General features: G+C 40.7%; 1 protein-coding gene across 1 annotated transcript in view; it reads right to left on the bottom strand.

The window, feature by feature from the left end:
- Aldh1a2 (aldehyde dehydrogenase 1 family, member A2) overlaps window positions 1-25,653 on the bottom strand; it is a 79,251-nt gene that overhangs the window by 36,494 nt on the left and 17,104 nt on the right. The window contains exons 2-4 of the mRNA NM_053896.2: window positions 7,074-7,178; window positions 6,313-6,453; window positions 3,917-4,046 (exon numbers count right to left, since the gene is read on the bottom strand). Coding sequence (NP_446348.2) covers window positions 3,917-4,046; window positions 6,313-6,453; window positions 7,074-7,178 — 376 coding nt within the window. The remainder of the gene's footprint in view (window positions 1-3,916; window positions 4,047-6,312; window positions 6,454-7,073; window positions 7,179-25,653) is intronic.

Genomic DNA, 25,653 nt, shown 5'->3' with positions numbered 1-25,653 from the left:
TTCACAGAAGGTTCACCAGTCACCTATGGAAGCACAGCAAGGTGCCTCATAGGTTTCTCCATCTGCTTCTTATATCTACAAGATTGTAAATGTATCACGTAGTGTTGAAAGCTACTGAAAAATGAAAGGAAAGAAAAATGTAGACAACAGCTTTCGAAGCTGATCCAACGGGGAGTAAACTTGACTTGATAGTTGTGTCCCAAGATGAACTGAGTTATGAGGAATACAATGTACTTGATGATCTGTTCACAGATTTGATATACACTGAGCTAAAGGTTGGCACAGAAAGGGTACCAGCTCCTGCAGTCCTTGTGGCTGGTCTCACTAAATCCTAAATAAACATGGGGATCTTGTCTCTTGAACTTTTCCCAAGAGAACACTGACTGAAAAGAATAAGAAAGGGCTCTGGGCCCTGTGGACTCGGAGGGTGCTCCTGCATGTCCAAGGGATACCCCCAATTAGGTAGCTGTGGTTCCTGGAAAACACGAGACATGTACCTTCTACGGGGCCCTTGGGAAGAACTGATGGCACTGGGGGTCCTTCACAGCTATCAGGACCCTGCTCCAAGTCCCCAGGGCTTCTAGATCAGGGTTACCGGGGGGCAGTCATTTGGGAGATGCCTTCCTAATCTTTCCCAAAGTCACTTGCCTGATCAAGTTAGCTCACTCCTTACCAATGTAAGAGTTAGCTACTTGCTGGCCTCATTTCAAGGAAAATGACCAAGTGACAAGTTTCACAAGTTAGTAACACTTTTCTTCCCATAGTCTTTAAACCTGAGAGTTAAAATAAAACAAATCTCCTCCCTCACTACTGCCTGGAACCTGTTTTGCAGGCTCTATGTGCTGTCTGGATGCTACAAGGTACTTTTCACACTTCAATGCTCTAAGAACCCAGTGATCTTGCCGTATACATTCTGAACCCTCTGGCCATAAAGAATGTGAAAACCTTACAATTAGATATTCACTGTGCTATAAGCTTAGCTGAACATTACATTAATCTCTGTGGAGTATGCACTCCCAACAGGTACATTAGGGCACGCTTTTGTCCTAGAGCAGACAGTACAGAACAAGACTTTTTGTGAAAGATCAAGCCACTTCCCTACGCTTTTTTGTTAGGGATTAAATTACACAAGAGATGAAGGGAGGAAGGGAGGGAGGGAAGGAAGAGGAAGGGATGGAAAGAAAGAGGGAGACAGATGGAGAGACAGAGAAAGTTCCATATTTAGTTAATCAAAAGTTTAGTATTTGAGTAATTCCTTTAAGAAAGATATTACTTTTAAAGACGGGGATTAAACTTTTTTTTTAAATTAATGTAAGTTTTATTCTCATATTCTGGCACATCCTGGAATAAACTAAAGTCTAATGATATAATTGCAATTATAGTCAACAAATCTTAACATATCAGAAATTGAGATATGTGACATGAACCCCAAGCTCCCAAGATAACGACAGCATTCCAACAGCTGTATCAAGTCTTACACAGCCAGTAACAATAAAAACGGGTTCCTTTAGTAACATAAGAATCTGTAGCAAAAATCAGTGAAATCAGTGAATAATGAACGCCATCTTGCTCTCTCTAATGTTCACATAGAATTACTCTGTGTTTGAGGGCATAGCTCAGTGGTAGAGCATTTGACTGCAGTAGAATTACTCTGGAGGAGATAGCAACCCTTTAAATAATCCAAGTAGTAAACATTGAGCATAAAATTGGAGAACTACTCTATTCTATACTCTAGTAGATTCCAGTGTGTGTAGACACCGTGCAGCGCTGTTTGAGCATCTTGCAACAGTGACAAATTCTGTGGCTGCTTACTCAAGGAATGAAACTTTACATTAGCATAAATTAGCACTGATACTATTCCTTCCAGGAGTCTACTGGTAGATTCTAAAAAGTGACATTATATGTTCCCCGGTCTTCCATGAATAGGTCTCAATTCTATCTCTGTTTCATTGCACAGTCGTGAAAAGATTTACGTTTTCTCCTCTCCACTTGGTTCCTGTGTCTGTAAAATGAGGCTGGCTTTATGGATCCCTCAGGACCTCTGCAGCATCTCTGCAGTGTCTCCAAAGGTTCCTGGTGAGGAGCCGACTTCATGGCTTCCTGTCACCATCAAGTCATACCCTACTAACTACCTGGGCTCTCCTCAAGTGGGTGCAACAAACAGTCCTTGCTCTCACTGTGATTAAACAGGACTGGAGTTCACCCTCCATTCACTACTGACAGCACCGGACCGAGCTGGCGAAAGGCAAAAGCCTAGGGTTTGATCATTATCTGCCTTTTTAGCTCAGTCTTCAGTTTAAGAGGTAAAACTGACATAAAAATGAAACTGATAAATAACTATATATGTTTGGGTAGTTTTTAATCTTTGCTATATATGTTGCCATATCATAAAGCCACTTTATTACAAAATTCAGCTTAAAGTATGGACCACATTCTCCCACTTACTATAAAATCAATAAAATCATCACTCATTCAGAGGAAACCAGGAAGCACCACACCTTTTCTTTTACCCTTAGCAAACTACGTAAGTTTTGATCTATCCTCCATCGCAGGGAAGCTATGGGCAGGAGAGGAACAGAGGACTCTGATTTGAGTTACAGAGATTGAAAGGGGGGATTAATACTTCTCAGGGCTACTATAGCAGAAGAGATAATAAACAGGCAAAAGGAAAGTGTCCAATAAATCCAAGTAATGATTATTATTAACCATCATAAGTAGGAGTTGCCAAAGGAGGGTCAAAGCATGGGATTTACGGTCAGAGAGGATGGAAATAATGGGTAGGTTGTAAAGAGAATAGCACCAGGCCCTTGCCGACCCAAAGATAATGCATTCTGCAATAGCGGCTGACGGTGGGTCTTGAATGAGGTGGAATACAGTGTGGGGACGAAACCACCAGGTCAGAGGAAAACAGCATCTTGTTGAAGGTTCAAAATGATCACCACTCTCCTTCCCCCAAAGCCTTCTGGCAAAAGGCTATCCTTCAAGAAGATAAATAAGGTAGACACTTTTTCTCTGTACCTGACTGCCCATCTATGGTCAAAGTGCACAAAACACCGTGCCGTAATTTTTAACACACATTTTGGGTCTTAGACCTGACATTTACTACCAAGTGACTTTGTTGAGGCACTAAGTTTTACTATCTCATTAGGCATACACTCTTTAATTCCAGTTTGTCTTACACTGGACTCTTCCTTACTCAGGGTCTTTGGATTCTAAATATGAAAGAACACTTAACATGTTCAATTGCTATGCAAATAAACATTCATTATTTCTTGTCTTCTATTGTCAAACAAACACTGGGGATGTTTTGCAGAGAAATGCAGGTAACACATAAAGACCACATGACCTTCTTAAATTCTGGACTTCACTCTGGAGAAGAAATCAACAATGAAATCAAATTGATAATTGAATTATAGTGTTGCAAAAGACAAATGTGAATATCTAAGAATAAGCATCTAAGTAATTAGGATCTCTTTGACGAGATCTCCCTCAGAAGCTTCCTGGCTTAGTCTCAGACCCCTCACCAGGAGGTGGGTCTGCATGTTGCCTTCCGTCAATCTCTTTCCTATAAAGTTTCTTTTATCTCGTGGTTAGATACTCCTGAATCCCCTTCTGCCCTCAAACACTTCTAGCTGACGGTTTAACCTAATTCTTAGCAGCAAATCCTTGCATACCTGCTCCCCAGCTGACTGATAAACTGATTTAAATGTCCCTTCATACTTATATGTAGACTATCTATACACACAAAAAAGGAACATTGTCAGGGTTAGTGACATAATGTTTGGCCTTATGCTCAGTTCAAGCTGACACAAGTGTCTCATATCGGCAATGTACACGGCTTCTCCTGGTGTTCAATGAAGTACTACTAACAGAGCCCCACACTTCCCTTTTTTTAACACACTCGCGTTTCACATACCTACAGGAATGGTCATTCCGTGAATTTTATCAGCCCAGCCTGCATAATACCTCAGGGTTTTGATGACTCCCTGCAAATCGATGTAAAAAGCTTGCAGGAATGGCTTACCGCCATTTAGTGATTCCATAGTCTGTAGGAAAAGAAATAGAATAGTTAAGACCTCAGAACTTTATAGTGACACACTAGTTTCTTTAGAAGAAACAAGGAACAGAGGGAACCCGGCTGGGGTGTGAGTGGTGATGCACACTTGTTCAACTCTACTTTCTGAAACAGGAAGGTGTCCAGTCCTAAGAGGCTTGCTTTAGTTACTAGTAAAAGACCACATGGACACACATGTGCTATTCTTGTGCCTGTGCATTTTCCTTAACTACTGTCCTTCGTATAAACACAATGCTTCTTTAACTGATGATAAAGAATCCTCTGCTTGTCAAACCTCCTTCTGTTATATTAATGGTCAGAGTAGAATGGAGATCTTCCTGAGAGTGCTCTGGTAATTCGAATCCACAAAGAGAAGCAGGGACATCAGTTTTGTATGCATTCAACATGGATATAAAATGTTCTACACAGCTGCCAAGACCCCTGCTGAGAAGTGAAATATTCACGGTGCACAGCAAGCTTATTTATTACCACCAAATAAACAAGATCTCCTGTGGGGAAACCCAGACTTTAACAATTTAAAGACTGGTTTTTGTAAACATTTATGTTAACAACCATTATCTATTAAGAGTAAAGTATCTGGTCCATTTATAAAAATAGCAATAATAAACAGCTTTACATTATAAACATTATTTTAATGACATGTTCCTAAATTGATTAAGTCTGTTACAAAAACAATGACCACTGAAACAATGAAGTAAGACTGTTTTCATTTGAAAAATACTAGGCTGTTAGATGTTTAACAAATGAAATAAACAAAAATGGATATTTATAATTTACTATCTCTCTCTAGAAGAACATTTTATAACACATACTGGTATAAAATTAATTACTGACAAAGCTACAGTTGAAATGTTTTCCATTCACTGAAGTTAAAGGACACTATTCATTGTGATGACAGCACGGCTCACCAACTTACTGCACAAAATGGAGCTCATTTTTAAATGCTGCTTGTCACTCCACCGGCTCACTTTTATGAAAGAAGATTCAGTAAGTTCCAAGTCCTTCTAGAAACATTTATATATTCACAAATTGGATAATAAATTCCCTACATAGTTAGCTAGCAAAGAGCCAAGGTTTACAAAGCATAGAGAAGAAGCAGAGTCTATAACCAATCGAGGAGCGTCCAAGAATGGATCCGTGGCACACACTGTCTACATTCTGTTTTTTTAAAAAGATTTATTTATTTATTTATTTATTTATTTATTTATTTGTTATAAATATACTGTAACTGTCTTCAGTGTAAATACACACAGAAGAAGACATTGGATCCCATTACAGATGGTTGTGAGCCACCATGTGGTTGCTGGGATTTGAACTCAGGACCTCTGGAAGAGCAGTCAGTGCTCTTATCCACTGAGCCATCTCTCCAGCCCTCATTTACATTCTTTTTTTTTTTTTTTGGTTCTTTTTTTCAGAGCTGGGGACCGAACCCAGGGCCTCCCCATTTACATTCTTAAGTGGTCCTAATCTCCAGAAAGTCTTCATTTTCAAAGAAACTAGGTATTTAGAAAATATTTCTTTTATTAATTAAAGTGTGCATGTGTGTGCACACACATATACACGCACACATATGTGTGAGCACATAAATATAAATACAGATGTCCATAGAGGCCAAAGGTCTGATTCCCTGGATCTGGATTTTCAGGCAGTTATGAACTGCTGGGAACTTAATTCAGGTCCTCTGAAAGAGGTGTACTCTTAACTGCTAAGCCAACACTCCAGTTCTCAATGCAACTTTTACTTTAAAAACAACAGCAGCAAAAACAACAAAGTCCATCAGATAAGAAGTTCCTATGTTTGCAGGGTACGTGTGCAGGGTAGTGAAAAGAAATGGCAATCTCCATCATACTTCTAAAAGCGGGCAGAGCAAACGAAGTAGAATGTATGAGGGTACACATCCTTCTTTTCCTATTTGATCTGAAAAGAGCCACTTGGCATTTGTCTTTTACAAACAGTCTGGAAGTCCTGTTTCTTGATGCTTTTGTTTTGCTTGTCAAGTGGATGTGTTTTGCTTCGCTTGTGGGAGGTGTGAGAAAATGAGAAAGGAAGATCCTTAGTAGTGATGCAATGCTACGGCCTTTTTTTCTCCCACAAAGAGCTTCCCCAAAGATCTCTCATATTTCATATATATACTATACCCTCCCCTAGCTCCCCTACATGACAACACTTCACAGAATACTTTGCAGCTGAGTGGTCATTTTGGAGTAAAAACATAACAGCTTTCTTATTTTACTTACTGCAAGAGTTGCCCTGTCCCGTTCCACCAAGTCTGCAAGCTTGTCCAGCAGACGTCCTCTTTCAGAAGCGTCCATCCTTCTCCACACAGAACCAAGAGAGAAGGCCAGGCGGGCCGCCTGCACTGCCTTGTCTATATCCACCTGTTAAAGAGGAAGAGGCACAACTGAAGAGAAACATCACACACACACACGCACATGCACACACACACACACACGCACGCACGCACGCACACACGCATGCACGCACGCACGCGCACACACACGCACGCACACACACACGCACACACACACGCACGCACGCACACACGCATGCACACACACACGCACGCACGCACGCACGCACACACACACACGCACACACACACGCACGCACGCACACACGCATGCACGCACGGACACACGCACGCACGCACACACACACACACGCACGCACACACACACACACGCATGCACGCACGGACACACGCACGCACGCACACACGCACACACACACGCACGCACGCACACATGCACGCACGCACACACGCATGCACGCACACACGCACACGCACGCACGCACACACGCACGCACACACACACGCACGCACGCACACACGCACGCACGCACACACACACGCGCACGCACGCATGCACGCACACACCCCTCTTACATGCTGTCATCAAAGAGACGATGCTTTAAACCTAAGTTGGCACACGGAACACATATTCATTGTGCTGTTACTGGTGGTTATTCCACAAGGGATCTTCTAAGCAATACACACCTTGTCTGCTTCTTGAACTTCACACACTTGCTCTCCTGTGGCTGGATTACAGACAGGGAACACTCTCCCACTCTCTGAGTTCTGCCATTCATTGTTAATAAAGATCTATAGGACACAACAAAATAGGATGTGAGATTTGGGAGATCAGAAGACAAGACAAGCGATATGGAGGTACCATGGTAACACCACTTCTCTTCCCTTACAGGTACAGACAGATTCTGAAGTGTTGAAAGGCATTCAGAAGAGTATCAAGTCCACCTCTCTCCTAAAGCAGGAGGAGTATATTCTCATGACAGCTGTTTCATCCAAAGACAAAGTAGTAGGAATCTTAACTTAGGTGAACATGTCAACCAATTAAGAGTACCCTTCCATCAATAAAAACAGAAAGGCAAAGCGTCTTGTGCACAATTCCACATAAATGCTAACACTATTGGTAGTCCAATTTCTGACCATTATCTACAGATAATAGAACCCTGGGTCAAAGTGATGGTCATTAGGACTTTCATACCAGTTTTTCTGTTGGAAGCATGAGGGAATCTTCACAGAACTCAAACGGTGCTAGAATAAGTATATCCATTATTATAGTCAGCTCCTGAATTAAAATTGACTGTACCTAGTCTAACTAGTGAGTCAAACAAATTACAAGGCACATATGTTAGCAAAACCAGAGGGCTTCTAGAACTTTCAAATGGTCTAAGAGTTTATTAGAGGCATGCTTTTCTTACAGTTGAGAAGGGATTTAAAGAACTCTCCCCAGTGTTACCACTCCTTAGTGTTTGAAATAACCCCATCGTCTTTTGGATTTAAGCTTACTTTTTATGTTTTCTTATGGGGTGTATTTCTAAGGGTTGCATGAATTTTATTATTTCTTAGAGCTTTTCTAAAGAACAAATAAAAAATTATTTTTTATTCTTTTTTTACATTTATTTATTTGTCTTCCAGTGTGTATGTATACATGGGTGCCCACTGTGGCACACAGAAAACAGTTCAGAGACATAATATTGGCCATATTTTTTAACCTTTTATTGAATAGAGTCAAGAATTCAGAATTAAGTTTCTCTGTCCTGGGACAAAGGGCAGTAAACAGAGAAAGAAGCTGCCCGATCCTCAGAGCAGCAGGTGGAGGCAGAGGCACATTTGAGATGCTCTGGTGAGGGAACAGGGGCTATCTAGTAAAATCTTTGGTTAAGAGGCTGTAAGATAAATTTTCTCAAACTCTGAAGAAAGCATTAGCCTGTGGTAGTGTAGCTCAGTGACAGAATGTTTGCTTCATATACACGATCCAAGATGTGATCTCCAAAACAGAAAAACAAAAGAAGACAAAGCAAAAAAGCTTGCTAGCAAACAGCCATACCCCCCATAAAACAGAGAAAGAGAAAAACATTACTCAGTAAGAATGTAATCATTTAATACTGTATAAGCAGGCTACCAAGGCACCAAGTCATCTTGTTTTAATAGAAATACATATAATACTTTTATCTTTATGATACCTATGAGTAAACTTTACTTAATACAACTTGTATAAAACCAAAACTGAAAGACTTTTAAACTATAATATTAAATAAATAAATAAATAAATAAATAAATAAATAAATAAATAAATAATATTTTAAAAGTGGCCATCGGGGCCAAAGAGATGGCTCAGTGGTTAAGAGCACTGACTGCCCTTCTAGCAGTCCTGAGTTCAAATCCCAGCAACCACATGTTGGCTCTCAACCATCTGTAATGGGATCTGATGCCCTCTTCTGGTGTGTCTGAAGACAGCTACAGTGTACTCATATATAATAAAATAAATGAATCTTTAAAAAAAGAAAAAGTGGCCATTGGTGCTGAAGAGATTATTCAGTGGATAAAAACACTGACTGCTCTTCCAGATCTCCTCTACAAAATGATGAACCTTGAAACTTTTTGGGAAGACTGCACTGAAAGAAGGCAGGGGCAGGAAGAACCAGAAGCATGGACCTAGTGCAACCCAGAAGAACTGTGTTTTAAAATCTGGGATCTGTATTTGAGATGAAAAAGATGTTCCAGGTTGCGGTGGCGGCTGCTGTGCGGGTGACAGTGTTCACCCGCCAAGCTTGCCACAGTTAATGCTTCGACCCCGGGTCAGTACGGAGTGGCAGTGTCACTTGCCACACCTCGGTTCTTACCGTGCTCTCATCAGTCCGTTATCATCTCTCTACAGTTGGCAAAACTCACTGAAAATGTAAAGCCTTGCTAAAAATATCAGCAAGGGTTTATTTGAGTTAGAAGGGACATGTGTATTCTTCTTGGCATACAGTGTTGATGTCATGAAGGGGTTCCCCGTGGTCAATAATGGGATCTAAGTCCTAGAACTCCAGTGCTCTCGAATTCACGCTTGGTGTCTGCACCCCTCCCACGTGGCTTGTGCTACAGCTGCTCCTTCCTCCAGCTCAGCAATTCTTACATCACTTGGACCTAAGCTGCTAGTTTCAGGGTTTCTATTTTTTTTCTAAAGCTTCTTTTTTTGTTACTCAAAATGACTAATGATGGTAACAGATTATTACACATGGAATGACAATGGCATCTGATATTTAGTGATATAGTTTAATGACTAAACGAGAGACAGTAAAAGTCCTCAAAGTCCAGAGAGCAGATATGAAAGAACGGGATTGGATGCTTAGCATCCATCAAACACAGCAGTGATCTCCACTGACGGAAAAAAACCAGAAGGAAAACTTCTAATGAGAACATGGAGATTCCTGTGTTCATGCCTCAAGGATCTTCTTTCCATACTTATTCCTTGCAAAGAGAAAACTACTACCTTGCAAACACCATTTCAGTCCTGAGATCAGACTTGACAGAAGTGATGAAACAAATTAGGATCAGTCTGTGACGTCCGAGAGGTGTGAGGTGTCCTCTGCAGCGCTTCCCAATGACAATGTGGGTTTAGTCAGGACAAAACTCTGGTTAATCTAAATTCACAACACCCAAAAGAATAGCTTCCCATGCTTTTCTACAGAGTCAAGGCCGCAAAGAAGGAGAGGAATAATAAGTCACAAAAAGGACTGCATCGTGTCACCATGGACCAGCTCCTGGACCAGAGGGAGAACACTAGAGGAGATAGTGAGAGAATTGATAAACTATGATTAAAGCTTTAAAGTTAGAGAATAATAGGCCAAGATCAAATTTCTGGTTTTTAATATTATACTGTGATTATGTGAGAACATCTGGAGAATCTGGGTGAAGATTTAACACTAGTTTTCAACTTATTGTTGATTGGAATTATTTAAAAATCAAGATGTTGAGAGTTATGAGTCTTCTTTTAGTGCCTTTTTTACTATAAAATGTCAAGCAAACATTATGAATGAAGAAATAAATGTCTCAACACCTTCCTTTTTCCAAAGCATCCTTTAAAGTTCAGTGTGTGGAAAATAAAACAACTCAAAGACTAACGTAAAATATAGACCTCTGTTGCCAAAAATGCTTAATTTAATGTTTTTCATGTTATTTCCACTCAAAGGCTTGCTAGCAAGATATTAGGAAATTCTGTTTTACAGTGTTATGGGTTTCAGGGTAAGAGTAAGGAAAAATGTGGATTTTCCCCTCTGGAGTGCTTCAAAATAGAAAAAATATCTGACTCCCAGCCTGACTATTGCTTTATTTCTTTACAAACAATGAGCATTCACTTTTAACATAATTCTGTGGTGAAAGAAACAGACGGCCCATAAAGGAAGGCACCTGGCCTTTTCAGGTTCCTAAGAGGATGGGACAAATTAGCTTATGAACGTTAACTTTATTTTCATAGTTGTGAAAAGTCCCACTGATGTTTTATGGGTTGTTGTTAGTACTAAGAGACATACTGGATATGATGGGGCCTTCATCAATGTTACCGGAATGGAGTGTCTGTCGGGAGGGGACATGAATCACTGTCTAACATCTGTACAGATTAAGAGTGGAAACATAATGCCTCTGCTCTGCAACAAGACGACATCTCAAACACGTGAAAAACCAAGACTTCATTTGGGCCGGACATTTTTATTATGTTCTGTTGCACTTTATACAAAAGGGTCTGTATCACAAAAGCACAAGTTAAGCCATATCATCTGTAACACACTATGAACATACCAGGCAAGCATTAGCCTATTAGCATCGCTGAACCCTCCTGAGTGCTCCTCGGTAATCCTACCTCCAGCTCAACCCGTCCTGCTACTAGAGTTAACAACTAGCTGGTCTTTCCCTTCATCTCTGTTTACGGATCTTCTTTGCTTTTCTTGCCCCGGTACTAACTATTAGAGGCAGCTCTCTTGTGACTCTTGTCTCAGTCCTGTGGAATGGGATGCTGATGGCTACAGTCAATTGTACTTGTTCGTCCTATGATAACTGAGTAATCTGCTTCAACCTTACACCTTGATGTGAACTTGTCAATGTAGGCCTTAGCTCCATCATTTTTATCTCTATAAATAATAAGTTATTTACTGATTTTTCTTCTTGTACCACACTGCCTCATTACTAGACCTTTTTAGTTAGTCTTAAGTTGGATAACGCTAGCCTTCCAACTTTGTCCTCTTTGAATGGTTAACCATCCTGGGTCTTTTGCCTTTCCATATTCATCTTAGAATATATTATATTTGCTGATGGCTTCAAAGTAATTTACTAGAGCCTTTGTGATTTTATTTAATCTACTGATCAAGGTAAAAAGAGCTGACTTCTAACATACCAAGTCTTCCTATCCGTGGGATATCTCTCCACTCTTTTGAATTATTTTAGCTAAACTATGGCTTATAAAGAATATATTCGGAGTTGGGGATTTAGCTCAGTGGTAGAGCGCTTGCCTAGCAAGCGCAAGGCCCTGGGTTCGGTCCCCAGCTCCAAAAAAAAAAAACCAAAAAAAAAAAAGAAGAAGAAGAATATATTCTTCTAAAGACACTGAAGCCATCTCTCTCATCTGCCTAGTCCCTCAATGGTACTGTGTACTTTAAAATTTAAATCCCAGTGCTTGTTTCTTGTATAAAGGTTGCTCTTGCAACCTTGTTGCAATCTCTCACTAGTCTTAAGGAGCTTCCTATTGTGGAGTGAGGGGTAGTGTCCTAGAGACTTTACAACATCAGTTCATCTGTTTAAAAAAGGCCATTTCATTTCTTCCTTCTCAGACCATATACTTCTATTCCTTTCCTAAGCTTACTGACTAACTAGGAATTCATTACACTATTAAAGATGAGTGACAGTAGGGGACACCTTGTCTTCTTCCAGTGTTAAGAATAAAAGTATCTAGTTTCTCACCATTAAATATACTGATTGTTCTACATTTTATATAAATGTTTTTTATTAAGTTGAGGAAATTCTCGTTCTGTTCCTAGTTTGGTGAAAGGCATTTTGTCTTGACTGGGCATTAAGATTTTGTCAAACATTTTTCCCTGGAGCAACATGATAATACAGTTTTTTCCTTTATCAGTTCATTGGTTAGGAAACACACTGGCGTCTGTTCTTACATGTTGTTGGACTAAAATTTGCTAACATTTTTGTTGAATATTTGGCAGTCATGTTCATGAGAGTCTACTTTGTAGTTTTCTTTTCTTATAAAGTCATTATATAGTTTTGGTATTTGGATAATGATAGCCCCATAAAAAATTAATGTCCCCCCCATTCTGCCTTCTAGAATAGAATGTGAAGAATTTATATGTTTGATACAAAACATCTGGATTTGATCCTTTTAAGTTTATTAATTACCAGCTCAATCTCTTGGATACATTTAGATTATTTAAATTTATTTTTCCTTGTTTAAGTTTTGGTTGAATGCATCTTTAAAAGAATTTGTTTATTTCACTTAAGTTATCAAATTTGTGGGTCCACAGTCGTTCATAATTTTTTATTTCTTTTAATTTTTAATTTAATAATTTTAAATGAATCCTTTTCATTCCTAAAATAGTAATTTGAATTTTCTCACTTTGGCTAGCTAGGCCAGCAGTTTGGTACTTACTGATTTTTTTTTAATTTAGCTCATTTCTGCTATTGTTTTTTTTAATTATTTTCTTTTGTTTAGTCTAGACTAGTCTAGTTCTTCATTCTCTGGTTTCCTAAAACAGAAGCTTAATTTTCTTTTAATATATACATCCAATATTATTTTGATACTTTATTTGTATCTAGTTCAAAATATTTTCACTTTCTCTTGAGTTCTTTCCCCCACTGGCACTGGTATGGTTTAGAATTATGCTGTTCCGCCTCCAAGCACTGCAAGGAGGTGGGACTGTACGGCTGTCCTTCTGTTCTAGCTCATCCCTCTGTGGTCTGGAAGCGTATTTGTCTTATTGCCACTGTTTGGAATTTGTTAAATGGTGTCTGCAGCCCTGGATGTGTCCACCTTACTGGCTGCTCTCTGAGCATCCTGCTGTGTTGAACAGGTTTATCTTACTGTTCTTAGACCCAGCGCCTGGATTTGCTGCGAGAGAGAACCTAGCTCTTGTGGTTTCCTTTAGCTCTCTGCTCCTTTTCAGGGCATTGTTCCTTTTCATTATTAAAAGTAACAGCTGTAGGATGTCTGCTTTTAGTATTTCTCGTTCGTAGTGTAACATTTCATGTTATAACAGATGATTATGTATTAACATATATAATAAGGCAGAGACTGGGAAAATCATCTTTAGAAATGTCATCATTATTTATGTAAATTCCTAAGAAATCTACAAAAACAGGATTATAAATTTCTAGCACAACCTTAGCATGTAAGATTGATATATGATTGACATACTATCAAAGATCCCTGGAAACTGAGATTTAAATATATATAATTGTAATGTGCATATGTACACATTTGTACATATTTGTCCAAGATCTAGGTACACTGGGCGACTGGGAAGAATCTTAAAGGTCATACTTTCCTCCGTTGATTAAAGCAAAGTCTTGTGTCACTATTCCAGCAGCAACTACTAGCCTCTAGAAACACGGAAATGCACAAGTGCTTGCTTAAAGAAAAGTCCAAAACAAAGAGCTATGAATTGTGCTTGAAATGCAACAACTCATGAGATTAAGAGATCTGCACAACTCTTTCTAACATCCTCCCCTGTCAAATAAACTGACAAGACCTAAATAGCATAACTTGGAACTAAGGCGGGGAGGGGGGATTAAGCAAAAATTTTATTTTATAGAAAAAGAAAACCCTATACAATGTTTACTAAAGGAAGACTGGACTTGTTTGTAAGTGCTACTGAAAACACAGAGACGATGTATTCTCTGCAGTTCTGGGACTTATAATAATATTTCACAGATGAGACTGCTTTCAGGAGAGTTAAGTGAAGTGAGGGATTGTGTGATTTAGTGCCAAGATGGACAGCAGAGATAAGCAGTGCAAATGTTCTTTACAGAGGAGGGAGGTATTGGGCGATGGTGTGGCTGAAATGTTAGAAGAATACTACAGGAAACAAGAAATAACGAGGAAGGGTGGCCTGGGATAGGGCAGGGAAGGTAGAAGACAGAAACTCTATCCCTAATAAAATGATTCCGCTGTCCTGGCAGGCCCTCTTTGACTACAGCCCCGTTCTAGGAACCAGCTGACATCCTTCCAGGCTTAAGTGTGGCAGAGAAGAAAGGCACATTTAGCTTTTCCTCCCATTACCAAGTCTCTGGCCCTACAGAAAGCTCACAGGATTGAGCTTCCTCTCGCTCTTCAACACCAGCCTCTACCACAGCGTCCTCCTCAGCGTAGGGGGTGAACGTTCAGGGATGCAAGGCTCAGGAATCATGGAAATCTACACACACAATAGCAAGTAAATCCAAAACCACATGAGAAGCAGCCAGTCATAGAAAATAGGAAGCCATGCCAAAAGAGAAACAAATTTCAGGGTTATCAATTAATCCCACATTTATAAAGACAAAGATAAAATGGGGTGAAAATATCATGGGAGAGAAAAGAAGTTTCCAGGGGCTGGGGATTTAGCTCAGTGGTAGAGCGCTTACCTAGGAAGCACAAGGCCCTGGGTTCGGTCCCCAGCTCCGAAAAAAAAGAACCAAAAAAAAAAAAAAAGAAAAGAAGTTTCCAATAATACATTAAGTCACTAAAATCATGCTAGAAAAAAATTTTTAGAATTACTTATTTTATGTATATGAGTACACTCTAGTTGTCTTCAGACACACCAGAAGAGGGCATCAGGTCCCATTACAGATGGCTGTGAGCCACCATGTAGATGCTGGGAACTGAACTCAGGATCTCTGGAAGAAGAGTTAGTGCTCTTAACCACTGAGCCATCTCTCCAGCCCCGAAAAAAATATTTATAATATAGTTTTGTTAAAAGAGAAGAGGCCCCAAAATAGCCTCATAGATTTAATATTGTAACTAAATGACTAGAGAAGAAATTTGTGAGTTAAAGGCAAGGAAACAGAGAGATGGGGAACACATCAGGGCAATAAATGACTAGGGAAGGTATTCAAGAACGAGAGGTGAGGGAATAGACAGAAAGAGGGAATACAAGGGCAAAGAGGTTTCAGCTCCGAGGAGAACTCAGAGTGTAAGCGCTGACATTCTGATTTATTCCGCGCAATAACTAGCTTTGTTTTTCTTTTCTCAACATGAAAACCTATTTGTTTGTTTTTTGTTTTGTTTTGTTTTTTGTTTTGTTTTGTTTTGTTTTTTAAAGCAAGCCCAGTCAGCAAACAGAGAGCCTGGAACATGAAAACAAGCAAACAAAAGCTGTCAGGCGTACATAATGATTATGCTATGAGAACTTAATTTGCTGTAGGCTTGAGTCCAGCTCTTGGCTTCAGCAGTCTTTGGATTTTGTTAATACCCTCCACAGTGAGGGAGGGACTGCAGGAGTGTGCTTATGCTGGAGGAGTGCCATACTGATAGCTGCAAGTCTGTGTTCTTGGTCCCAAAGAGTCTGAGAAGCCATGTAAAGAAATGGAAAATAAAGACCAGCAGCCAGACCCCAGAGATCAGAAGTCTTGGGCTGTATGTAGGCAATGTACCCAAAAGATGTGGGGGTCAATGGGACTCAGAAAATTTTTCTTTCTTCTTTATAATGCCTAATAAATCTCTATCATGAATATCAATGCCATCCTTGTCCACGCTTCCTTGTTTGTTAACCCCAGAATGTTCCTATGTGGCCTCTCCCCTCGTTTTTCTTTTCAAAAAATCTAAACACAGATGAACTCAAGAGGCTGTGCCTCTTGGTCCTGGGCTTCTCTGGTCTCTTGTTATTAGCACCCGTCTCTTTCCCCCTTCTCTGTGCTTCTTATCGCTTTCACCAATATTTGTTGAGTGTCTACTCTCTTCTAGACACCATGCTTTCCAGGGTCTCCTAGATTTGTTTTCCTTCTTCTCTAGGCCAAGGGCCTTGTGTCCCTCAGTCTAAACACATCTGTCTGACCTTAGCATATGATCTCATCAGTAAGAGGGCCACAGAGGGTCCTGACTCACCACTCCAGGAGACAAAGACCAGGGCTTCCATATCCACATCAAATCATATGCAAATATTGTTAAGAGGAAAGAAATGACTCTGGAGACCAAATCACTTGTAGAAAACAGACTTGGCTAAAATAAAACCAACCATGTGCACTCCATTGTCCCATAATTCCTAACCGTGCTACTGGCATCTGTTATACTAAAAATAGTTAAGAAACAGTCAAGTGGGTGGCTTTTATAGAAGCTGGTTGGGTGATCTGGGACTCTGTTGGAGCAACATGGCATCGAAGCCAAGCACATACACCAGTGTCGGTTGTGACATAGTCCCAAACTGGAAGAAACTAGACTGGCCACCCCTCCGTGTGGCAGGAGAAGGCACTGGGAACTGCTACCGGTCCTGGATAATGTTCATTTCTTCCTGTTCCACTTTCTATAAACAAGGTAATGCCTATACAAGCTCATTACTGTAAACTGAGCACATTTAAATTGGTAGTAAAACCAGAGTATTTACTCTAGTGCGTGTATAAAGTGCCTCGTCTAAGGTTTTGGAAATGTTTCAAGTTCTGAAACCAAGCAGCTGGCAGCTCTACAAGGCAAGCCTTACACTGAAATCCCTCCCTCTGCAAAGTCTTCTGGTGTCCCGTGTCAGGTAGTACCATCCAGCAGACATTCATCTCCTCCCGCCCCGTGGACTCTTTCACCATAAATTTGCATTCACGGGGCACTTATAATGCTTGCAGCACTCCAGGCTCCGATGGCTGTTGATTAAATGTATGTATCCTGTGCATTCAATCTGACTTTCATTACGGTCACTTCGTAAAACCGCCATGGGCTGGACAAGCGACGAGACATAGCAAGGACCTGGAATCCCTGCAAAGTCTCAGATGAGAATTTCTCTCTCTGTCTCTCTCTTCCCCCTCTTTATTAATAGTGACCATTTTGTGGCCTAGCTCTAAATCAGCCAGCATATTTGACAGCAAATGTCCCTATCTATGGATTATATATAACCCGTCCTAAACACCAGATGAAAAAGGGATAACCCCGAGAGAAGAAGGGCTTGCTTCCATGTAAATCATGTTACAAATTGGACAACACCCAGAGAGTTCATTGTTCGCCCTCGATTGTGAAAGCCATTCCCATTTACTGTTCCCCTGGAATGGATGTTAATTAAGGCCGACTTAGACCATAAATCACCCTGAGAGTTTTACAATGTAATTCAGCATTAAGCATATGTATTTAAATAAAAAGTAACTGATTAACCACTAGTGCTTTTCCAGAAGTTGCTGAGGCCATTTCTTTATAATAGAGGCATGCCACTTTTCATTTTTGTGGAGAGAAAATGAAAGAAGTATTATCTTCTTTAAAAGGTAATAGTTAGGATACTTAAGGGATTCATGACACTGTTCATTATGAGAAAGAGAGGAACTGAAAAGAACAAGGGAAAAGGAGAGAACAAAGGTCAGGGAGGCAGTTGGTACCTATTTCTTATCTCCCTCTTCATTACTCCTTTTGGTCCACGCACTTACTACACATCTACTCTATGTAAGCACCATGCTAGGCACTGGTGGGTAAGACTAGCCCTACTCTTAACACCAAGTGCGTAGTGCCATGGATGGGGAGACCAGCCAAGCTGTTCCTGGAGGAATGCAATGTTTAGCAACACTTAGTTTGAGTATCTCCTACGCGCCTAGGCACACTCTTTTGTGCGTGTTCATGTCTGCCAGTGTGTGTGCATACACAAGTGTCCGTGCGAATGTGAAAGCCAGAGGAGTCTTTCCTCGGGCGTCTTCCACTTTTTCTGCAGTCAGGGTCTTTTACTATCCTAGAGCTCATTAAGAAGGGTAGGCTGATTGGCCAGCAAGTCCCAAGGAGCCAGCAGTTTCTGCATTTACAGAGCTGGGATTACAGATCCACACCATCATGCTTACTTTTTTTTTAAATGGGTTCTGGGGATCAAACTCACAACATTGTGCTTGCAAATCAAGCACTTTATTGACTGAACTATTTCCCCAACTCCAATCAAAATGATAGGTTTTATATTCAAATTGCATATAATATTATCAGAGGCATAATTTGTGTGCTTCCCTGAAACCCAGCCATAGCAACCACATCTGCCTGTCTCCATTCTTCTGAAGAAAGGGTTTGGGCTTCATCTTTGAGTGCACAGCTGAAGAGGCAGGACTACTAAAGCACAAGTTCTTAAAGAACTACGCTGAGAGTCTAGATACATGGTTCGGACAACACGGTGAAGAGTGAAACAGCCTGCAGAAGAGAAGTAATAATAATCTAGGAAGGCACTTGGTTTTGATGTGAAGCACATGGATAGTAGAACTCCAGAAAAACAATCCTGAGCAGCTGATACCATCAGTTACCCAAAACGTACCAAGAACCCTCACTATCTCACTTGATTTATATAACAAATCTGTGATGTACGCACTGTTTTACTTTCCCATAGAATAAACTATGATTTGTGTTACAAGCCCAAATTCATGCCACAGGTAATTTACATAGCAAAAACCTGAAAGTTAGTCTGTTGACAGAGCTCTGTCCATTCTACTCAGCATTCCTAGGCTTCCTCCTTTTGTTTGCCAAGCTGACACTAAAAAGACCTGTGTTCTGTCCAGTCAAGGCAGGAGAAAAATAATATGACTGTAAAGTCAAATATAAAACATGGCTATCAAGGGAATACTGGAATCCAACATTTGCACACATCGGCTATACAGGCATGGTTCTAGATACTTTATGCTCAGGAGTGCCAATGAAGTGAGTGCTTTCTGTTCTAGAGATGAGGATGCTGGGGTTCAGGAATATAAAGAATCTGCCAGCAGCCACGGACAAAAAGGATCTGGAGTCCAAAACCTCAGCAACCAGGTACCTTCTGCTCAGCATGAGTGTGGACTGGAAACAGGGCAGTAACCAGTCAGCCTCCTCCAAGTTGAATAACCTGCGAGTAGCATTTGTACTGTCTTAAGCAAGGCACCTCTGTGTTTCTTCCTATTTGATCTGGCCCAGACAATCCTTCACCTATGCCTAAGCCAGAACAATGATGCAGAAGAACATCATTTCATGCTGAACTCCCAACATTGTATTTTCCATCAAGTATGTGTCCATACCTAAATACGGTGGGAGTTGGTGCCTCTGGGGAGAACCAACAGCCTTGCATAAACCAATGGAGACAGCGCCATAAATCCTGCAGATTTAAGCTCCTCTCTAAATTTATTCAACTGCTACTACAAACAACAGAAAGCAGGTGGCTTACAGACAACACTCAGTTCTCACAGCTCTGAGAGTTGGATCAAGACACCAGCAGGTTCAGTATCTAGTGAGGAGCCACTCTGGTTCACAGAGGACACCTTTCCCCTTTGCACTCACTGGCAGAATAGATGGGCTATCTGTTTTAGGTCTCTTTGGTAAGGACATAGCCCATTCCTGGGGAACTGTCTAATCACTCTTCAAAGATTTCACCTTCAATACTCTTGCCTAACTAATCACTTGGGTTGCAACATAAAAAATTGGGGAAAGATATAGATATTCAGACTATCTATCACTCTCAGTCCTCCCAAATTCCACATTAAAACTAAAGCAATTCTTTAGGAAGATGTAAACTTTTATGAGCCAGGATATTTGAATATGCTGCTCCCTTTCTTTACTTGTTAAAATATTAAAGTAACGTCACTCTTTCAAAACACAGTTCAAATACAACCTCTTGGAAAAGACTTCCCAAGATCCTCCACCATCTGCTATCTATCTATCGTGTTAGCCTGCAATACTTTTATAGATGTCCCTGCTTTGCTGTTTGCTCCTTAAGAACAACTACACCGCTATGCCATCTTCATTTTTATAGCTATCTGGAAATGGAACTTGGCCTTAGCAGGTGCTCAATAAAAGTTGCTGTGTGTGTGTGTGTGTGTGTGTGTGTGTGTGTGTGTGTGTGTGTGTGTGTGTTTTCTTCTTTTTCCTTTTTCTTTTTTTCGGAGCTGGGGACCGAACCCAGGGCCTTGCGCTTGCTAGGCAAGCGCTCTACCACTGAGCTAAATCCCCAACCCTGCTGTGTGTTGATACTGCCTAAGAAGCAAGTGCTTCTTTAAGAACTAGAATATGCCCTTCAAAATCGAGGTTCTTGGACTCCTAGAGTCATTTTTCTCACCTTTGAGACAAGCTGTCCCTCAGTCAACACTGAATATCACTTTGCCTATTTTCCCCCTTACCTTGTCTGGATTCCAAGGTTAGGCTACACTATTAGGATATTTGTCTGCGTGTGTTTCTTGTAGACAGTTTTTAACCAGAATATGATTTTAGTGTCCTAAAACAATGCCAATATCTTGTTATGGCCCTTAGGGACAAAGGTGCTTTGCAGGCTCCCTTGTAATACACTGACCACTAGCGAACGCTTAGTGTAGCCAGTCTACAGTTCAATTTCAACAGACTGCTTGAAACAAACAGTCTTAACAACAAACTCAAGCGTTTATATATAAGGAGGTATTACTTTATGTGAGTATTTGCTTTGATGGCACTGGGAGTGTGTGTTGGGAGGAGAAGCAGAAGAAACAGGGAGAAAGACTACTTGTGTTCTAATCCTAGCTTCATGCTAAATACATGGCAAGTGACTGTTTTACTAGCTTTCACTGTCTTCCTGTGGGTCTCAGCCTTGGTAACCAAAGAAAGGCTCATGTATGGCATCTGTGACACAAACTCTTCCCACCCCTTGACAGACACTTTCTGGATGAGTTTCTGGGTGTGGTTTGAAAGTGTACTTTAGGAATCTCCTATCGACTAACTGAGAAATGGTGCTGTGATCAAATCCATTGTCATTTCCACCAGCCTTGCCATTCTCATTTGTTTATATCTGAGGTCCAAAAGAGCGGGCACAACACCAGCCGGCACCTGGTAAGATGCTTATCAGAAGTTGTGATAAAGCACAATGTTCTATACCCTCAGAGTGCTTGAACGTTTCACAGTCATTTAGACAACAGCTGCTGAATTCACCTTCTGCATTCACAAGTTGCTTGTACCATTTGCCCATTACAGCTAGGCTTTAATATGTAACGATGACTACAAAGACATCACAAAGAATAATAAAATTTAGGTAGAAGAGTCGGAAAACACCAGCCGGCTGGGCTTGTGCCCCATACTTCTCCCAAGAGAACAGGCATTGGTCCCCGCTGTGTAACCATCTGCATGCTACTGCTTTGACAGCCTAGCCTACTAACGTTTTATTTTAATATTTACTCATGAGTATCTTTGTCTGGCCTGAATATGAATAGAATCTGGGTTTGGCTACAACGACACAGTCACAGAGCTAGAAGAAGCCTTAAGACACAACTTACACAATATACGTAAGTACATAAAATCCAATCCCTTGTCAATGACTGTGTGTCCCCCGAAAGTGGCACAATTGAAGCCACCATGCTCTGACTCCCATGCCAGTGTTTTTCCTACATTTAATTTTTGCTGATATTGACTTGAAAAGCCAGCTGGATGGCCAATAAGGTACATGAGCTAGCCCTCCCTGCTTCTTTCATGGGTTTGTTAGAAATCTTAATAGAATATCTTAGAAATTATTCAGCAGAAGAAAGTTCACTGGCATCTAAGACCCCTTTTCTTCCAGCACAACCAGCACAGAGAGACAGTTACGCCACGTTTCATTGTTTAAAGGCACAATGTGTTGAGGAAACCCTGGCTTACATTACGACATGTGGTGCTAGGCTATCTCCATCGGTGGTGTCCCTAGGTGTAGGAGAACTTTTGCCAGGGAACAGATAGCAACCAGACTATGATGAACTTCTGATAGCACTCTTTTTCTGCAATTCCTAAACAATAGTTGTGCGCTCTTAAAACCATGAACATCTACATAGCAGCTACAAGGGAAGACTTCAAAAGCAATTTTATCCTAATGACTTGGCCCAGAAGGGCTGGCCTGGGATGAGTAGAAAGAAAGGGGGAATGGCCAATGACTGCTTTTAGGAACTGACTACATCTGAGTGAGTAGGTGCATTTTCATACTCTCTTCCTCTGTAGAATCTAGGTATCCAAGCCAAGCAAGAGAAAGTCATCAATTGCCAAAGTGTTTATGAACCAGTCACAGCTGTTTGGCAACAGTTTCCCTTCCTGGCTAAGAGCATGAAAATAAAAATCCACACTGGCACTTTATTAGAGGCACTACATGGAGAGCATCTGAAAAACTCTGTACTGAAGTATAATTCCCTTCTGTAAATATTTTACAACATCCTAGATGATCAGCACCTGGGAAGGAAATGTCATATAAAATACTTTCCTCTCTCAGAAATACCATCTTCCCAGAGGTATGCTTTCAAGAAGCCTAACCAGGACAATGCACCATAGTGAATGCTTTCTGCCAGAGTGGCCCTTCCCACATAAAAGAATAGACAACTCATTGTCTCCAGGAGAGATGTTCAGATGTGTAAGTGGAGAATATGGCTGTACTACTGAGCTAACGCAGAAAGACCATCTACATGTGCATATTAACATCAGTTCAAGGCAATCGGGTTGGCCTATACAGTTTTATTTTCTAAGAGACCATTGGGAGTGAGAGACTAGGGAGATGCATCGTACAGTAAAATGATTGTTGCACAAGCTTGGAGACCTGCGTTGGGATCCCTAGTACTCGTGTAAAAGTCAGATGTACAGTGTGTGTCTGTAAGCTCAATAAGGAAGTAGGTAGGGAAGAGACAGGTAGATCCTTGGAGCTCACTGGTCAGTCAGTGCAGCCAATCTATGAGCTCCAGGATCAGAGAGTTGTATCTATGTATGGAAAACAAAGTAAAGTAGGAAAGCCACCAAGGTCTGAAGTCACTAACCTTGAAAGTATTTTTTCATCTTTCTTATAGAGCCCCTTAGGAAAGTACCAGAGTTTAAGACATCCATATAACTATCAGTCTGCCTGTGCCCACAAACATTGAGCAAGTTGGCAAGTTACCTCTTTAAGCTTTTTCCTCTTCCATAGGAAGAGGAAGGAAGATCTACCTACCTTGCAAGGCTGGCGTGCCATTAGTGAGGTAGAGTACGTATGTGCCTACAGCTTAAAATGAAAGGTCCCCCTCTCTCTCTATTCCTTCATGAAAAGTCTCTGAGTTTTATTTGCTTTCTCCTATATCCTAAGATAGCAAGCATGAGAAAATACCCAAAAGATTAAAAAAAAGTTCCTAAGGGAAGGTAGTCAGAATAAGGCATTTAGATTAGCTAACACCAGGACAGATTATCCTAACGGTTGCACTAAGTTGTTTTTTAATCTCATCAGTTACTGAGAAGAAGACTCGACGGTGCACATTAGCCATGCAAGCTGCATCATTTAACCACTTCTGAAGCAGTTCTGGAGAGGGAATCAGGCTTAACCCATTTTCAGCTTGCAGAACAGTTGCCATGACTACAGTATAGACAGGGGTGGTCATGAATAATATTCTAACCAGAAAATCTGAAGTCTGAGGAATTTTCTAAACAGTTGGTATGGATAGGACTTAGATGAAAACCATTTCCTATTGTCAATCAATCCTTTGACTTAGCTGCCAGGTTTAATTTCAATAGTAGAACGTTTTGTTATTTTTATAGTCAATGCTTTAAATTATGTGTTGTAAACACTGCAGTATGCAGTGCCTTGGGAAGTTAAATAATACTTAGTTTGCCACTGAATTGCACTTGGATCACCACTGGAGAGTACCAGTTAGTGGATCAGTAGTAGATCCATCCGTTTGTATACAGAGGCTCAACAGTTTGAAGACTGGCTGTGCGCAGTCACCTGCACGTGCAGGTCTACCTGCTGTCTCGATGGACACACTTGATTGCAGTTCTATGAATGAGAGCCAAGCACTGGTGGCCAACGCAGTACAGTGCTCAGTAAAGCTAATAATTTGAGGCATTACAAAGGCAACAAAAGTCTTTTTAACTTAAGAAAAGTATCTCGGCTTATTTTACTGATAGCTAAGAGTCTAAAAATACAAAATAAAAAGACAGAGCTGGTTTAGATCACTAATTCACTAATAGTGAAGATCAAACCCCCTCTTCAAATATCAACCTCCATGATTGGAACAGAAGTGAGGGCTTCCTTTCTTGATTCATGCCAAAACATTTGGCTAAGAAGTGTTAAAACTCTATCAGTCTGTCTGTCTGTCTGTTTATCTCTGTCTCTGCCTGTCTCTGTCTCTCTCTCCCTGTCTCTCTCTCTCTCTCTCTCTCTCTCTCTCTCTCTCTCTCTCTCTCTCTCTCATCTTATGGAAAAAAACCACCTAGGTGACTGATGGCATTTTCCACTTTAAATTCTGCCTTGGTATTGTGCAGGCATAGCCTTTGTCCAATAAATGTGATCTTTTATTGGCAAAGGCATGGTTTTTAACAAACTTACTTTGCCATTACTTAATTCATCAATTCTAATTAAAAATCAACTAAAAAAAATCTAAATAATGGACCCAACAGAGTGTGACCTAAATGTCACTTATGCTATGTACTGGACCAAAAGGCAGAAAAGAGAATAGGCTTCCCAGAAAGAGAGCAACTACACTCTTAAAAGTATTTGGACACACAAATTAAAAATCAAATGAAACAGTTTGAGTCAATTATTTTTCTGAGATGATTGTAAGTTAGTATTTTAAATCAAGCATTGAATGCCCAATATATGATACCAACATGCAGTATTGACATTAGCTGTAACAACACAGGGAGGAAGAAACAGGATACTGGCAGTGAGACCGAAAAGAGACACCCAGCTTCTGAGCTGGCCATCTACGGTCTGTCTCTCTGTCTCTCTGTCTCCCTCCATCCCCCACCCCCCAAAAGTGAAAAGACACTGAGAAAGCAGAGAAACAAAAGGAGAATCTGATTGGCCATCAGTTGAATTCTCCAGAGGACAGTTCACTTTGGCCAGCCTGAGGAGGGACAACACTATCCCCAGATTAGCTGGGAAAGAGTTAGAGATGCCTAGCCTCTTCAGTGCTGCTGAAACAGCTCCGTGCTTTCTCAAGTCATTCACAATAAAAAATGCAGAAACCCTGTGTTCCAGGTCAGCACAGACCTTGTATTCCCTTGGAGCATAAATCCAAGCACTGAAAGGGACATTTCATACCAGTTGTGACATCCTGGCTCTCCCACGTTCTTTCAGACATAGGCCATGTCTTAGTCTTATACTTGATTTTGTCCCCTAGAAGCCTTCCTAGTTTTGTTTTTTTTTTTTATCAAATCTCAATCTCCCACCTCCCCCTGACCTGTCTGTCTGTC

This window comes from Rattus norvegicus, chromosome 8 (assembly GCF_036323735.1).
Source record: "Rattus norvegicus strain BN/NHsdMcwi chromosome 8, GRCr8, whole genome shotgun sequence".
In the NCBI taxonomy this organism is placed as follows: Eukaryota; Metazoa; Chordata; class Mammalia; order Rodentia; family Muridae; genus Rattus; species Rattus norvegicus.
This window is presented reverse-complemented; position numbering and strand designations above follow the sequence as displayed.